The 18,073-nt window shown below is 39.4% G+C and overlaps 1 protein-coding gene across 1 annotated transcript in view; it reads left to right on the forward strand.

The window, feature by feature from the left end:
• LOC137564350 (A disintegrin and metalloproteinase with thrombospondin motifs 2-like) overlaps nucleotides 1–18,073 on the forward strand; it is a 418,259-nt gene that overhangs the window by 295,485 nt on the left and 104,701 nt on the right. The window contains exons 10-12 of the mRNA XM_068278125.1: nucleotides 2,105–2,218; nucleotides 6,122–6,267; nucleotides 12,150–12,325. Of these exons, the coding sequence (XP_068134226.1) occupies nucleotides 2,105–2,218; nucleotides 6,122–6,267; nucleotides 12,150–12,325 (436 nt within the window). The remainder of the gene's footprint in view (nucleotides 1–2,104; nucleotides 2,219–6,121; nucleotides 6,268–12,149; nucleotides 12,326–18,073) is intronic.

Raw genomic sequence — 18,073 nt, forward strand, 5'->3', positions numbered from 1 at the left:
GCCTCCCTTTTCCATACTTTCTGGAACTGTATCTTGAAACAGTCCTTATGGAAAAAAGAGATATGTAAAGGCAATCTAAATATAAAGGTAGAGTAAAATCCAGCTGTATTCTGGCTGCATTGTTATGACGCATTATTTACAGTACAGAGCATTCACTTAATTGGCCAAAGTGCTGATGTTGCTGTATCTGAAGTGTGAAAGTCCAAGATATAAGGCCACAGCTGTATGTTGTATTAAAGAACAAGCGACACCCATGCTAACCTAGAAATAAAAAACACATATATAAGTAGATAAATACTAGTTCTACTTACATAACAGATGTATTGTGCTATCCATGTAATGATTCCTGTGAATTTTACAAAGTAAAAGCAGAAAATCCTATTCTAGGCAGTGGCCATCTTGCCAAGCTAATGCTGACATCTTATCCTCCCTGACTCTTCCCCCCCCCCCCTCCTTTCTCTTGCTCATTGTGTATTCATTAGCTGCCCTCCTCCCAGAGTCTTTTTTTATTTTTTATTTACACATCCAATCACTGAGTCACCTCAGCCTTGCTTGTAAACACAAGTGATCAGCTAGGCAGGGAAATAAATGCAAGAGGAGGAATATATTATAGATAGAAAGAACTCCCAGCATTCAAAAGAACTCCCAGCATTCAACTTTTTGGCACTGTTTGGCACTAGGTCCAGTGCTCCTAAAGTATGTGATAATTACAAACCATAACAGCAGAAAAAGTTTTGAATGCAGGATTAGCATCTTTATCACTAAATACACTCAGACCAGTTGCTGTTGAAATTTGATGTTTATGGTGACAATACCGCTTTAAAGAAATGATAGAACTATTGGCCAAAAAGATGGTAGAACAGAAAAGTTCCAGGAGATATGGAGGTCATGAGGCCAGCTTTGAAAGGCAAAGTCTTGCAAGCTGTTCTGATTCTCTAGGATCTGTTGGTTTGGTAGTAGAGGGGTGTCAGTGGATGCAAGGGATAGGATATTGATTTACCTTTTTTCTTTCTTTTATTTATGTTTAGAGGGTATGGATGTTAATTGTTGTGGATATAAGCGGGTGTAAGCTAGTGCTTCCCATGCCATTAGTATTGATTTATAAAGCACCAACACATTCCCTGGTGCTGTACAAAGTAAGAAATAAACATGGAGTACAAAACGAGTCAAACAATGGTGTACACCAATATATAAAATCAGGGCTGTGGAGTCAGAGTTGGAGTCGAGGAGTCAGAGCAATTTTGGGTACCCGGAGTTGGAGTCAGTGATTTCACAAAATGAGGAGTCTGAGTCGGATGATTTTGTAGAAAATCCAGAGCCCTGGTAAGTATTAGACTAAGGAGTCTGAGTCGAAGCGATGGAGCCATTTTGGGTACCCAGAGTTGGAGTCTGAGTCGGTGGTTTCATAAACTGAGGAGTCGGAGTTGGAGTCGGAAGATTTTTGTACCAACTCCACAGCTCTGTTTAAAATACAGAACTGGTACAAAATACAACATTGGTACAAAATACAGAATTGGTAATTACAGTGTCAAGAATAACATGGTTAAAAAAATGTATAATACATTCCAAGACACCAAAGATTAGAGAGAACTGCCCTTGCAAGCTCAGAATATAAAGGAATTGGGGGGGGGGTTCGGAACAAGAGGTGGGGTAGTGTACAAAATGTATACCTAGCGGCAGTGTTTTTTTAGGTTATTTAGTAAGGCGTGCAACTTGGTCAAAGGGGGAATAGCCTAAGACTGAGCGTATGCTTGTCGTAAAAAGTGAGTTTTGAGGGAGCATTTAAGGATTTCAAAGGTTGGAGGCTGGCTGATGTGTTGTAGAAGTGCATTCCAGAGGAAGTGAGATTAATAATGGCTTAGTTCAGCATGTATATGGCGTTCAAATAATTTGGATGCAAACGGGAGAAGTGACACTGGATGGTAGTTGGCGAGTGCTGTGGGATCTAGAGATCTGTTTTGAAGTAGTGTTGTCACAACAGCAATATTGAGTGAGGATGTTATTTTTTGTGTTTGAATCCAGAGACATATATGGTATAACTTAGAAAAGCTTTGGTGATTTTACACTCTATTTGCTTTTTACAACTGGTTCTACTTTTCCTTAGTTTCGAACATTTGATCCCTGCAAGCAACTTTGGTGCAGTCATCCCGACAATCCATATTTCTGCAAAACGAAAAAAGGTCCTCCTTTGGATGGAACAATGTGTGCTCAAGGAAAGGTAACAATATTGTCCAATTACCATTATTTATTTATACTTAAAGAGACACTGAAAAAATGATGATGATTTGTATGTGTAGTACAGATAAGAAATAAAACATTAGGAGCAGAGACATAAATCTAATATTGTTTCCAGTACAGGAAGAGTTAAGAAACTTCAATTGTTATCTATGCAAAAGAGCCACTGAGCTCCACGACTTTCAAAGTCGCAGAGAGCTCTGTCTTCTGAAGCTTGTTATCTCAACTGTCAGCCACTGTATTTTCTTTTTCTCTGCAGAGGACAGCGCAAAAGTTCACTGGCCTGCTCTGTAAAATCATTTAGCATGCTGAGTAATGTGTAAACTGCAAATATTAGAGAATGATGCAATGTTACAAAAAACACTATATAACTGAAAATAAAAATATGAGAATATTTTCTTTGCTACTAATGTTCTTGTAATTATCTGTACTATACAACCAATTCATTACATCATAATTTTTTTAATCGCTTCAGTGTCTCTTTAAAGACTAACTTATACCCAGGATGGAACTTTATCCCAATCTGTAGCTGATACTCCCTTTCCCATGAGAATATTTTACCTTTCCTCTAATAATCGTCAGGGACAACTGTGTGGCTAATGTTGTGGTGTCAGGGCCATGGTCTGTGAATCTCATTGTATTGTGGGAAATAATGGCTGTTTCCAACTGCCAAGCAAGCAATATCTCCCTCTGTGTATAGAACTCTCGGTAATCTAACATTCCGGAGAGATCACCTGGCAGGACTAAAGATGTCATTGCCTGTGATAAATTTCACTATGTAAATGAGGGAGATGAAATATTTTACAATGGCCAAACAACAATTAAATAATTTATAAATTAATATTGTCAAAAAAGAAAAGTAAGAAATGTATTAACTACGGTATTTTTACAATAATTCCTCTAAGAATAATTAGATCCCCTAATATACCTCCTGCCTGTCAAAAATCCAATTTTGGTTCCGTTTTCCATTTATCAGAGATAGTGTTATTGATGATTGTGATGACCAGAACAGCTATCTCCTGCTACTGAGCTCACCTTGGTTATGTGCCCTTTTCTAGTTATATCTGTAACTTTTGTGGCCTGAAGCATTTCTTGTCTCCACCCTTTCACCTGTGCATTATTCTGAACCTGTTGCATAGTCTTCTATTGAGACAATGCCAGAGTATTCAGGATGAAACAAACTGAGAACATACCACATCATGGGTACTGCAATGGTATGACTGAATGTTCCCTTCTGTGACCAGATTTGCACTCTCACTGCCTGAATCAAGACAATTGGCCCCAATTCACTAAGATCATGCTGGAGAGAATAAGGCAAGAGAAAACTTACCTCCACACAGTGAGAGTTATTTCATCTCTGTTACCTCCTCTGTAGTTAATTTACCTCCTCTGTAGTTATTTTCACACGCAGTTAATTAACAGCCTGTCTTTAACTCTGGAGTTATTTTAAGGATTGGAGAGTTAACTTAGACAGAAGAGTTAACTTTAGGTTTGCCTGAGGTAAAATGTGTCCTGAATACTACATGCCTTATCACCATGGTAACAACTCTAGAAACGTTATTAAAGACAGGAGATAAGCTTGGTGAATTGAGGCCAATATCAAAATATTGAGGAAGAAATTGAGCTGAGCTTGCAGGTATTTGTGGGAGAAGTGACATAGTTTTCTCCAGCATGATCAATTCACTAAGATCATGCTGGAGATAATAAGGCAAGATAAAACTTACCTCTACACAGTAAGAGAGTTATTTTATCTCTTCATTCCTTACGTTACCTCTTCTGTAGTTAATTTACCTCCTCTGTAGTTAAGTTACCTCCTCTGTAGTTAAGTTACCTCCTCTGTAGTTCTTTTCACACGCAATTAATGAACAGCCTGTCTTTAACTCTGGAGTTATTTTAAGGATTAAAGAGTTAACTTAAAGACAGACGAGTTAACTTTAGGTTTGCCTGAGGTAAATTGTGTCCTGAATACTACATGCCTTATCACCATGGTAACAACTCTAGAAGAGTTATTAAAGACAAGAGATAAGCTTAGTGAATTGAGGCCAATGGCCTCAATTCACTAAGATCATGCTGGAGATAAAGCAAGAGAAAACTTACCTCCACACAGTGTGAGAGTTATCTTTTCTCTTCATTCCTTAAGTTACCTCCTCTGTAGTTAAGTTACCTCCTCTGTAGTTAATTTACCTCCTCTGTAGTTATTTCACACGGAGTTAATTAACAACCTGTCTTTAACTCTGGAGTTATTTTAAGGATTGGAGAGTTAACTTAGACAGAAGAGTTAACTTTAGGTTTGCCTGAGGTAAAATGTGTCCTGAATACTACATGCCTTATCACCATGGTAACAACTCTAGAAACGTTATTAAAGACAGGAGATAAGCTTAGTGAATTGAGGCCAATTTTTAATCTTTGGTTTAAAATAACTTTCATCTCTCTGCAATTGAAAAAGTACCAGAAAGCAGGTGAAAAAGTACTGTCAAGATTATTCTGAGTGTTTTTTTCCCCCTTGCTGATGGCTTAAATGGCATTTTATTTATAATGTGAAAATGCCACCTAGGAGAAAACGTAGAAGAAAAAGTTAATTGGATTGGACCCATTATCTTCTCATCGTCCTCCGACTTAAATGCACCAATCAGATCTCTCTGGCCATTATGGGGAAAGGTTTTTATTAATTATAAACCTTGGGCCGTTTGCAGACAACTACAAACCACCCTCAAGACAGCGATGGTTGATCACGTAACCTCTGAGAAACAGAGCATCATAGTACTCCAATAGAAAGTTGTGTAGATCTTAGACGGGTAGTGGAAATGGCACTCACGATCAGCGCTGGGATTCTCCATTGCAGCCAGCGACTCATGGGCAGTTAAAGGGGTTCTGTGGATAGTTTTTAAAAACAAAAACTGACACTTACCTGGGGCTTCTACCGGCCCCCTGCAGCTGTCCTGTCCCGCGCCGTCCTCTACGATCCTCCATACCCCGCCGCCGGTCACAGTCCAATTATTCGTCTAACCAGGCAAATGCAACTGAACGACTGCGCGTGTCCTAGCTCCCGCTCGCGTCTCCGGGAGCTTACTGCACAGGCGCAGTATGAGGTTTTCTCGTAACGAGAAAACCTCATACTGCGCCTGTGCAGTAAGCTCCCGGAGACGCAAGCGGGAGCTAGGACACGCGCAGTCGCTCAGTTGCATTTGCCTAGTTAGACGAATAATTGGACTGTGACCGGCGGCGGGGAATGGAGGATCGTGGAGACGCGAGCGGGAACGAGGCCGCGTGCGGCCGCACAGGCGCAGTTGCATTCGTCTAGTTAGACGAATAATTGGACCGTGACCGGCGGTCATTAGCAATAGGCAAAATGGATTGAAAGACAGATGATGTTGATAACAAAATCTACTTGCTTATTATCAAGTGGTTAATACATTTTCAAGTATAATGGTAACCGTAGTTATGTAGTATATTGTTTAACTTTTTAAAATCATGTGTCACAGTTCATGAATAAATCAAAATCCATTTGTTTTCGAAAATATATAGTATTTCAATTTAAAAAACATTACTGTAGCTGAGAGGTCATTCTCAGTAAATTGAAACTGAAGATGTGTACTCTGAATTGGTCTGTTGCAGAAGATATTGATATATTAGTCTTACTGAATTCAGCTGGACAGCGTACTGGTTAAGGATGCTGTCTCTGATGCGTGATTTGAGCCATGACCAAAAAAAGACCGCAAATACAGAATGGAATCTTTGGGCAAGGCTCCCTAATGATCCTTTTCACCTGTGGAGCACCTAAGTGGCTGAAGCTCTGGCACTTTAATTCAGGAGAAAACGCAGAACATTTATATCATGCTTTTATCTTGGCAGAATCATTTATTTTATTTTTTTATTTTTAATTAAGCAATGTTTCAAGGGCCACTGCATCTGGCTTACTCCAGACATTCTTCGGCAAGATGGAAATTGGGGTCCATGGAGTAGTTATGGATCATGTTCTCGGACTTGTGGAACGGGTGTGAGATACAGAACGAGGAGCTGCGACAACCCTCAGTAAGTGCTTATTGCATATACGCAATTCTTACCAAGCAAACCCTCTAATATGCAAAGCTTTTACTTGTCTAAAAAAAATAATTTCCAGTGTGCAACATTCTTGTAAACATGCAAACATGTGTGCAAAGCATCCACATTTTGTACTGAATAGGCTCGCCGCATATTTTTGGACACTTAACTTTAGAGGAGAAAACTGTTTGTGTCACCACCTGAAAAGACCGCATGTGAGCAACTTATACATGTTTTTAAAGGGAATCTGAAGTGAAAATAAACTTATGAAATAATGCATTGTATGTGTAGTACAGCTAAGAGATGGTGAATTAGTAGCAAAGAAATTAGTCTCATATTGTTTGCAGTACAGGAAGAGTTAAGAAACTTGAGTTGTTATCTATGCAGAAGAGCCTCTCTTAGCTCTAGTCTCTAACAAACCAACTTGGTTTAGAGACAGTCCTATTCTCTGAAGCGAGAAACAGTGAGAGGCCGCTTCAGATAAGGCATTATAGCAGGAGATTTCAAAGGGTCATTAGCTCTGCTCTGTTTCATAGTTTAAAATACAGAGAATGGTGTGTATTTGCAAATATAAGATAAAATGTTTCAATGTTATAAAAAATAAAAAAAAAGCTATATAACTGAAAATAAAAATGACTCTTTTCTTTGTTACTAATGTTCTATTAATTATCCTTACCACTCATACAATTTGTTATATCATAAGTTGTTTCTTTTCTTCCTTCTTCAATGTCACTTTCAGTGCCAGAGTAATCAAATAAGGCAGTGTACTACAGATTTTTAATACTACCCTTGTGTATATGTATGTATGTATGTATATATTTAGGCAATTAAGCCCGCTAAAAGCAAATCAGCGCCTGCCCATCCGCACGCACGCATGCACCCCTTTAAACGCACGCGAGCATGCCTGCATCTGCTTGAGTGCTTGGCAGTGGATGCAGCCCATGGATGCAGGTCCCAATGCCTTCATTAGGTGAGATATATATGTGTGTGTATGTATGTATGTATGTATGTATGTATGTATGTATATATATATATAGTCTTTGTTTGTTTTTGGTGAGCAGCTTGCATGTGGGATTATTTTTCACTAGTAGACCCAGCCCATTTAAAAAACGGGCTCTAGGTCTACGGCCGCCACCGCCAGTGCGCATGCATGTGCCCGCTGCGCACGCAACCGCTGGGCGGCGAGCGCACGCCTGGCACGCCCGACACAGGCGCGCACCCGCCCACCTCGCACGCACCCGCCCACCTCGCTCTACCCGCACCCGCCCACCTCGCTCGCCCATCCAGCTCCCTGGTCCCAGCTGTCAGATCCTGGGACACAGGGACAAAACTGCTGGACGCAGCGACAGTTAGCTTTTATTAGGTAGGATACCTCCACGTGTCCCTTCACTTGCATTCCAGGTTTTTTGTGACTCTCCCCACTTTACCATTGATGTTATGCATTATTGTTTAAAATATCTACATGGACAGTTGTGTTTTAGAGCATCTTTGTTTACTTTATGCACATGTTGGACCTTATTCAATTCTCTTTTTCTCCTAGGAGATATTTTATCTACTGTTTAAAGTAACTTTTCGGCAATCTGCAATTGAGAAAGCACCAAAAAGTAGGTGGGAAAGTACTGTGAAGATTATTCTGAGTATTTTCTTGCTTGCTGGTGGCTAAAAAGGCATTTTATTGACCAGGTATAAAAATATATCACCTAAGAGAAAACCATAGAGAAAAAGTGATTTGAATAAGGCCCATTGTGTACTGTGGCCTTTCAGCTTTTGTCTGCGAACATGCCTGTTGACAGAGGCCTAGAACTATGAAAGCACACATCTTTAGACAAATATTTTCATTTTTAAGGTACCGTATTTATTAAGAAATTGTATGTTTCTTCTGCCTACAATTTTGCTGATTGCCTCCATACAGCACTGAAGATTTTCATTATCAGTGCTGTTACATTTTGGTAGTTTGTTTAAAGAGACACTGAAGCGAAAAAAATATATAATATAATGAATTGGTTGTGTAGTACGGATAATTACTAGATTATTAGTAGCAAAGAAAATATTCTCATATTTTTATTTTCAGTTATATGGTGTTTTTTATTTTTTTTTATTATAACATTGCATCATTCTTTAGTATTTGCAGTTTACACACTACTCAGCATTCTAAGGGCTCGTTTCCACTAGTGCGGTGCAGAATCGCCTGCATTCCACCACGGACGAAATCGCATGCGGGTGCGATTCCGCATGCGTTTTTGCCGCGATTTCGCATGCGATTCCGCATAGGTAAGGTATATGCGAATTTAACCATGTCACTGCTGGTGTAAATTAACATTATTACCTATGCGAAATCGCATGCGATTTCGCGTCAAAAAACGCATGGTCACCCCGCATGCGATCTCCCTATTAAGATACATTAGCGGCGATTCGTGCACATTCCTTCTGCACGCGAAATCTGACGGCTCTGCCGTGCAGATTTCTGCCGCTTCAAAAAACGCTGCCGCACCCGCAGAAGTGGAAACAGCCCCATCCACTGACATTGCCTATGCGAATCCACGTGCAGTGCCCGCATGCGGATTCGCACTAGTGGAAACGAGCCCTAAATGTTTTTACAATGCAAGCTGTGAACTATTGACCTGTTCTCTGGCGGAGAAAAAGAAAATCCTTGACTGACAGCTAAGATAACAACCTTCAGAACTCAGAGCTCTCGGTGACTTTGAAAGTCCTAGAGCTCAATGGCTTTTTTACATAGATAACAACTGGAGTCTCTTAACTCTTCCTGTACTGGAAACAACATTAGACTTTTGTCTCTGCTCCTAATGTTTTATTTCTGAGCTGTGCTACACATACAAATAATATCATAATTGTTTTTTTCGCTTCAGTGTCTCTTTAAAGTGTACCCAAGTGTACCCAATGTGGCATATGACATGATGAAATAAACATGTGTACATACAGTGCAAAACATATTAACCAGGCAGTTTTTCTTATTTTATTTTGCTAAATGAAAGCGTTAATTTTCAGGCATGGAAGTGATAACTTCTGCATTGTCTATTCCTTGTCCTGAATATAGTAAACCTCTCTGATAAGCAAATTGCAGCCATAAAAAGTTTTCCAGGAACAATACAACTTCTGAGGGCAGTGAGAGAGAGAAAAAGTCAATAGTTTATGTATTTTAACTCTGGGACACCTAAATAAGACAATAAAGTGTTCAATCTACTTTATAAATGTTCAAGTATAAATAAAAAAAAAGCATGGGATATCTAAAAAAAAAAAAAAAAAAGTAATTTTTAGACGTAGGATGATAAATAAAATGTATCTCTTTACTTTATTTTCTCCTTGGGCTTGCTTAAAGCAAAATGAAACCCAGCATTTCTAATAGATTATTTACAGCATATTATATACAACCAGCATTTTTTTTTACTAGAACTGCATTCAAAGGGTTAACACAGGCTTTAGAAGCTTCCCTGCCTGCAAAGCTGGCCGCTTCCAAACTTTACATAATGTTATCTTGTGTTTAATTGTATCAAGTCAGGAATGTAAACAAAGCCTTCTCTCACAATGCTTTCTGATGCTTTCTGATTAAGATAGAGGATGAATAAAGCCGTTATAAATAAAATGCAAAGTCAGCTCTCAGAGTAAAATAAGTGTACTTTAGAAACTTGTAATTACTAAATGAATAATAACACTTATGCACAAAAACAAATATGCTAACCGTATGGCATATAAAAAGTAGGAAAACATGTTTTTAATGAATATTATGTCAGGGTTTTATACCGCTTTAAAGGTTAAGGAATGTAGTAGGAGAGCCTTAAATTTGAACCAAACTCAAAACTTCTTCTTTTCTCTGAAAGATTAACCACAGCATGATAAGCTTTTAAGGAAAAAGCATTCTTCATTACAATTTATGGAAATCATAAAAAAAAACCTGAAGGTTTAAAGCGGAATGAAACCTAGCATTTCTTCTTTGCTCTAAAAGATTATTTACAGCATATTCTATACTACCACATTTTTTTTTCTAGAACAGCATTCAACTAGTTAAAAACAGGAGTTACAAGCTCCCTGCATGGAAAGCTGGATGCATCGGAACTAGTGATTATCTTGTGTTTAACATTATCTTGTGTTAATTGTATCAAGTGAGGAATGTAAACACTTGTCTGACTGTGCAGACACTCCAGAACACATGGGGAACTCCGAAATCATCCCTGGTACATTACAATAGAAATACAATAGAAATACACCAGTTATGAATAAAATGCAATTGCAGCTCTCAGAGAAAAAAAATGTACTTTGGGAACTAGTAATTTCTAAATGAAAGTAAATATGATAATCGTATGGCATATAATAAGTAGGAAAACCTGTTTTTATTGAATATAATGTCAGTTATTCCACTTTAAGTGTTTTCTTTTTTTGTAGGTGCTGAAATAGTTAAGTCTAAGTGTTAAGTCGGAAGGAATTTTTCCCTTTAGGGGCTAATTGAACAAAGCCTTGTAAGGGTTTTTCGCCTTCCTCTGGAACAACAGGGATATGTGAGGGAGCAGGCTGGTGTTGTACTTTATACTGGTTGAACTCGATGGACGTATGTCTTTTTTCAATCAAAATAACTATAACTATGTAACTATGTATGGACTGCTGCCTTGGCAGATGTCACCAGCAGTCTATATACAGTTGCTGTACACATTAATCTGCTTAAACAAACAGAGAACACAGAGAAGTGAATTTAATAAGCAACTATTTGAGGAATAAAGACTTTTAATTGTGTGCTTTGCAAGAGTTTGGGTCTGCTTTAAAGGGAACCCGAGGTGAGATTATAGAGACTGACATGTTTTATTTCCTTTTTAAACAATGCACATTGCCTGGCTGTCCTGCTGATCCCCAGCCTCTAATACTTTAAGCCAGTGATCCTGAAGCATGCAGCAGATCAGATGTCTATGACAAATCTGAAAAGATTAGCCACATGCTTTTTTCAGTTGTGATTTAGACCCTACTGACCAGAAAGATCAGCAGGACTGCCAGTCAACTGGTATGGTTTAACCACTTAAGGACCAGGGTATTTTCTTCTGATCGGTGCTGCGTGGACTCTCCAGCCCGCAGCACCGATCAGGAAATAGCCAGGGCGATCAGACTTCCCACCTTTTTTCCCCACTAGGGGGATGTCCTGCTGGGGGGGGTCTGATCGCCGCCGGCTACCCGCACTTTCCGGGGGGGCTCTTCAAAGCCCCCCTCCGGAGCGCTTTCCGCCCTCCCCAGCTTTCCCTCCCTCTCTCTTACCCTGTGAGCGGCGCAGGACGGAGTTCCGTCCTGCGCCTGATAGGATAGGCTTCTGCCTATCAGATGCCGGCGATCCCCGGCCAATCAGAGGCCGGGGATCGCCGATCTACGTCACGGCGCTGCTGTGTGATGTAAACAGCGGGGATTTCTTCCCCGGATGTTTACATTATGTGTGCGAGGCGCCATCGGCGGCTCGCACACTGTTCACGGAGACAGTCTCCGTGAACTGGCAAGGAAAGGATCGAGCGACCGTTTCCATGCTATACCACTAACGACCCGCCGACGCCTATCGGCGTTAGGCGGTTGTTAAGTGGTTAAAAGAAAATAAATATGGCAGCTTCCGTTGGTCTCATACCTCTGGTTCCTTTTAAACAAAATTACCTGGTTAAAAATTTCCTGGTTCCAGGATCCAATGCTGAGATGTAACTGTGCCAAAACCTGACCAGAAGATAATGGAACAACAACCAGTACAAGTTCCCTTTAAACTCTTAACTACAGGATGTGTGTTTGGCATTGATAAACTTAAAAGGTATTTCGTTTTTCAGTGGTGCAGACTAAACATAACATGGCCTGCTTTCATTTAAACTCTGTGGCTAATACTTATACTTTCTTGTATTTAGCCCAGCTAGAGGGGGTCGTACATGTTCAGGCCCAAGCTATGAGCTAGAGCTTTGTAACACTGAAGAATGTGACAAAGATTTTGAGGACTTCCGAGAAGAACAATGCAAACAGTGGGATCCATTTTTCGAATACCAGAATGCCAAACATCACTGGATTCCCTATGAGCATCCTGATGGTAAGCTTATATGGCAGAGTGGCTTGTTAGTTGTGTTGATTATGTGTTATGGTACATGATAATATGATTGTTATACATTAAAGTACAAGAATATTGTGTTACCTTGTGCAAAAATGTCTACTTTAACCACTTAAGCCTATCTGGACAAGTATTTTTGTCCACATAGGCACAGCTAAAGGCAAACTGGACGAGAATTCTCATCCAGTTTGCAAACAGTGACACCTGCAGGGCCTGCGCACCCCGGCGGTTTTCCGTGCCGGTGATTGGGGAACAGAAAGAAAGCTTCTCTGAACCAATCGCAAGGTTTTTGATAAAAGGACATGACCCCGATCAGAGGCCATGTCCATTCATAAGAATGTAACTTTTTTTTTTTTTTTTTTTTTACTTCAAACACTGCCTTGTAAACCAAGGCACCTATTAATGGATTTTTTTTTTAATATTTTAAATTGTTTGCTTGGTAACTGGGGGAGGGATCTTTGGAAGTGATTTGATTATATTAATTTTAGTAGATAAGGGCTTGCAATTGATGGGACACAAAAAATAAAAAACACAGAAAAAATACACCTTTATTTCCAAATAATATATTGTCCCCATACATTGTACTAGGAACATAATTTAAATGATGTGATAGCCGGGACTAATGGGCAGATACAATGGGTGGGTTTTATTTATAGTAGCATTGCTTATTTTAAAACTATAGGGGGTGGAATTGGAGAAATTGGTTTTTTTTTTCTTTTTTTGTGTGTGTTTGCCTTCAAAATGCATAGAAAAAAAGGTAATTACTGAAAACAAGTATTGCTCACAAAAACCTTAATTTAATTACTTGTGATAAGTAGTGATAAAGTTATTGGCGAATGAATGGGAGGAGTGCTAACGGGGGAAAATTGCTTCTGTCCTGAAGGTGAAAACACCTGCGGGCTGAAGTGGTTAAAGTGTACCCGAGGTGACATGTGACATATGTATGTAATAATATTACATATAATAATAAATGTACATATTAATAATTAAGCTTTGTTCCTTTTTTTCTTTTACTGCCTGAAAGAGTTAACTTTCAGGCATGAGAGTGACAGGTCCTGTCTTGTCTGACCCTTGTTGGATTAAAGCATAACCCTCACTTATAAGGAATTACAGCCATAAAACTTTTCCTGGCAGAGAACAACTTCTGAGAGCGTGGAATAGATAAAAAAGGCCAATAGTTCATATATTTTTTTATCACTGGGGCTCTTGAGGGAATGCCATTGAGCAGAGACTATAAAACATTAAATCTTTTTTGTAAATGTTTAACCACTTCAGGTCCCGGTGTACTTACGCCATAGGGTTCCTGACAATTTTGGCATTTCAGCTGTGTCGCTACTATTTATACAGCAATAACTTTTAGAATACTAATCAAGTGTGTGTGTGTGTGTGTGTGTGTGTGTGTGTGTGTGTTTTTCCAGGATAACTTAGGCTTTCTTTGGGTAATACTTTTTCCAAGATTTGTTTAGTAGTCATTCTAAATGTAAAAAAAATAAAAAGTATAATGCATTTTTCACCCTTCCTATTTTTCACTTGACAAGTGCCACAGTTATAAAACCCCCTCAAAACAGGTTCTTTGGCTTGTCCCGATTAATGCCATATTTTGATACTAGTTGGGCATGTAGTGGACCATTATCTCCAGCCTGTGCGTGTGTAGCGATTGGATGTGATCGCTAGCGGGCACAGTTTGACGACCTCAGTGCTGTACAGATGCATCATTAGACAACAGCACGAGCACATGGAGGCAGCGATTAGTGTAGGACATTGCATCTCACGTCCAGGAACCTACTGTACATGAGTGCTAAACTGGAGGTGAGACTCACGCCCAAAATCCATAAGTGGTTAAACAAAAAATAAAACCATGGGGTATCTTAAAAAAAAAAAAAAAAAAAAAAAAAGTAGGAGGATAGATACAATTGTTTATCTCATCAGTTTATTTTCACCGTAGGTTCACTTTAAAGTTTCCTGCTCAATGTACAGATAGTCCCTGGTTAACGAATGAAATAGGGACTGTAGGTTCGCTCCTAACCTGAATCTGTTCTTAAGTCTGAAAATTGTGCCGTCTCTGACTCCTGTACCTCCTCTGTGCCCCCCTCGGTGTCACCTCTGCCCTCTGTGCCTGTTTATACAAGTTTCAAAGCTAATTTTTTTTAAAACGTTTTTTAAAATCGATTTTCCCAAAAACTCCAATTTGAAATTTTTTTTTTACTTGTTCCCATGGAAACACTGAATCCATGCCGTTTGTATTGACGGGTCGTTCATAAGTCGGGCGTTCGTAAGTCAGGGACTACCTGTATCTATATGTCATCCTTTGCACCACTTTGACCACCTGCTTCCAGACTAAATAATAAGTTATTATCAGAGGCATTTCTTCACTACTTTTCACAACAAATGAAGGGAAGTGACAGTCTTTATACACAACAAGGTCTGTGATGTCTAATTTGTATAGGAATTCTTATAGTAGGTTTGTAAATGTTAAAGGTTGTTTCCTTACAAGGAGAATAGATGTACATTATATATTTTTGGGGGTTAACAAATGGACTCATAGGAAGCCCCAACAGGACATCCATACAGGGAGTACAGAATTATTAGGCAAATGAGTATTTTGACCAAATCATCCTCTTCATGCATGTTGTCTTACTCCAAGCTGTATAGGCTCGAAAGCCTACTACCAATTAAGCATATTAGGTGATGTGCATCTCTGTAATGAGAAGGGGTGTGGTCTAATGACATCAACACCCTATATCAGGTGTGCATAATTATTAGGCAACTTCCTTTCCTTTGGCAAAATGGGTCAAAAGCAGGACTTGACAGGCTCAGAAAAGTCAAAAATAGTGAGATATCTTGCAAGGGGATGCAGCACTATTAAAATTGCAAAGCTTCTGAAGCGTGATCATCGAACAATCAAGCGTTACATTCAAAATAGTCAACAAGGTCGCAAGAAGCGTGTGGAAAAACCATGGCGCAAAATAACTGCCCATGAACTGAGAAAAGTCAAGCGTGCAGCTGCCAAGATTCCACTTGCCACCAGTTTTGCCATATTTCAGAGCTGCAACATCACTGGAGTGTCCAAAAGCACAAGGTGTGCAATACTCAGAGACATGGCCAAGGTAAGAAAGGCTGAAAGACGACCACTACTGAACAATACACACAAGCTGAAACGTCAAGACTGGGCCAATAAATATCTCAAGACTGATTTTTCTAAGGTTTTATGGACTGATGAAATGATAGTGAGTCTTGATGGGCCAGATGGATGGGCCTGTGGCTGGATTGGTAAAGGGCAGAGAGCTCCAGTCCGACTCAGACGCCAGCAAGGTGGAGGTGGAGTACTGGTTTGGGCTGGTATCATCAAAGATGAGCTTGTGGGGCCTTTTCGGGTTGAGGATGGAGTCAAGCTCAACTTTCAGTCCTACAGCCAGTTTCTGGAAGACGCCTTCTTCAAGCAGTGGTACAGGAAGAAGTCTGCATCCTTCAAGAAAAACATGATTTTCATGCAGGACAATGCTCCATCACAAGCGTCCAAGTACTCCACAGCGTGGCTGGCAAGAAAGGGTATAAAAGAAGAAAAACTAATGACATGACCTCCTTGTTCACCTGGTCTGAACCCCATTGAGAACCTGTGGTCCATCATACAATGTGAGATTTACAAGGAGGGAAAACAGTACACCTCTCTGAACAGTGTCTGGGAGGCTGTGGTTGCTGCTGCACGCAATGTTGATGGTGAACAGATCAAAACACTGACAGAATCCATGGATGGCAGGCTTTTGAGTGTCCTTGCAAAGAAAGGTGGCTATATTGGTCACTGATTTGTTTTTGTTTTGTTTTTGAATGTCAGAAATGTATATTTGTGAATGTTGAGATGTTATATTGGTTTCACTGGTAAAAATAAATAATTGAAATGGGTATATATTTATTTTTTGTTAAGTTGCCTAATAATTATGCACAGCAATAGTCACCTGCACACACAGATATCCCCCTAAAATAGCTAAAACTAAAAACAAACTAAAAACTACTTTCAAAAATATTCAGCTTTGATATTATTGAGTTTTTTGGGTTCATTGAGAACATGGTTGTTGTTCAATAATAAAATTATTCCTCAAAAATACCACTTGCCTAATAATTCTGCACTCCCTGTATAAGCTGCTGAGTCTATTGATCAGCATTACATCAAATATGGATGACACATTGCATGCTGATGTGAACAGAACAGAACAAGCATAGAAGAACAAAGCAGATGTCAGAAGAATTTAGTAGATTGGAAGAAGATAAAAGTAGTACACTGAAAAGGACATCAAAAGATAAAAGTATACTTATCAGAAGAAAAAAAACGTGTACTGTGCAGTTGAAAATGGAAGCGTACAGATTACAAAATGAAGAAAAGGCTTTTCTGTTTTTATTTTGTACAAATTTTAATAACATTTTCTTTATTTTGTTTTAGATTTTTCAACTTAACCATGTATTGTAAAAAATGACCCCCTTTTACTTATTTACCTGGGAAGGAGGAGACATCTAGGAGTCACCATGTTTATGAAAGGGAGTTTCCAAGAACAACCTCCCCCCGGGCTTTACTCTGCTGCAGATACCCAGGAATGCACATCTAGCTCTACTCCCTGTGTGCACATCTTTTTGACATTTTGTCATTGTGTCAAACCATTTGATTATGCAGCAATAAAGATTATATCTTTCTAAATGGAGTGCCAACTATTTGCTCAACAAATCCATTGATTGTCCAGTTACCACCGGTCTGGGCACAAAGGCACTTATGGGCTATACCCTATGGTGTGCACTGCTTCCCCCATTTAAACTTCTTCTGTGGACATTAGGCCTCTTGCACACTGCATGCATTTCAGATTCCGATTCCACTTTTTAATCTGTTTTTACATCCGATTCCGATTCAGATTTTTAATCTTAACTGCATGCTGCGTTTTTTGATCCGTTTTTCTGTTGAATGTATTCAAGGAAAATCGGAAACGGAATCGGAATCGGAAACGGAATCGGAATCGGAAAACGGATTTGCAGTGTGCAGGGAGCCTTAAAGAGACTCTGTAACAAAATTTTGAGCCTTATTTCCTCTATCCTATAAGTTCCTATACCTGTTCTAATGTGGCCTGTCTTACTGCAACCTTTTCTAGTTGCACTGTCTCTGTAATTAATCTTATCTTCTTTCCTCTGTTGGCTCTGTTGGCTGAGGCTGGAATGTGTGGAATGTGCAGCACTGCTTGTCATTGGCAGAAGCTTTACACACCCTCTCCAAGCTCTGCATGAGTCACAGAGTAAGCTAGTTGTCAGCCTATGATACTCTGGTTAGAAGCCAGTCTTTTTTGTTTGTAAACACTGCCTAAAACTGGCAATTACAAGCCAGGTTTGCAGCAGAGAGTGGCAGAAACAGCACAGAGGGGCCCAGGAGAACATAAGGAATAGAATGGTATTATTTTTATTGTAAGAATTTTAGAGTACAGATTCTCTTTAAGATAATAAGCTTCTGAGTTTACGGCCTCCCGTAAACTCAGAAAACACACTTGAAGGTTCTGAATTCTTGAAAATAAATTGGCATGTGTTCCTCATGAGCAAACCAATCCCAGAAAAATCCTTTGTCAAAGGGACATAAAATTACAGATCTGTCTCTGATGTTGAACAGATGAGGAGTTTTTTGTGCAGTAAACAGGCTTAAGTAGTCATCTGGCAACCAGGAAAAGTCCTTCATTTTGACAACTCTGCTGATTTATAGCTTCT

Source organism: Hyperolius riggenbachi, chromosome 3, assembly GCF_040937935.1.
Source record: "Hyperolius riggenbachi isolate aHypRig1 chromosome 3, aHypRig1.pri, whole genome shotgun sequence".
Classification (NCBI taxonomy): Eukaryota; Metazoa; Chordata; class Amphibia; order Anura; family Hyperoliidae; genus Hyperolius; species Hyperolius riggenbachi.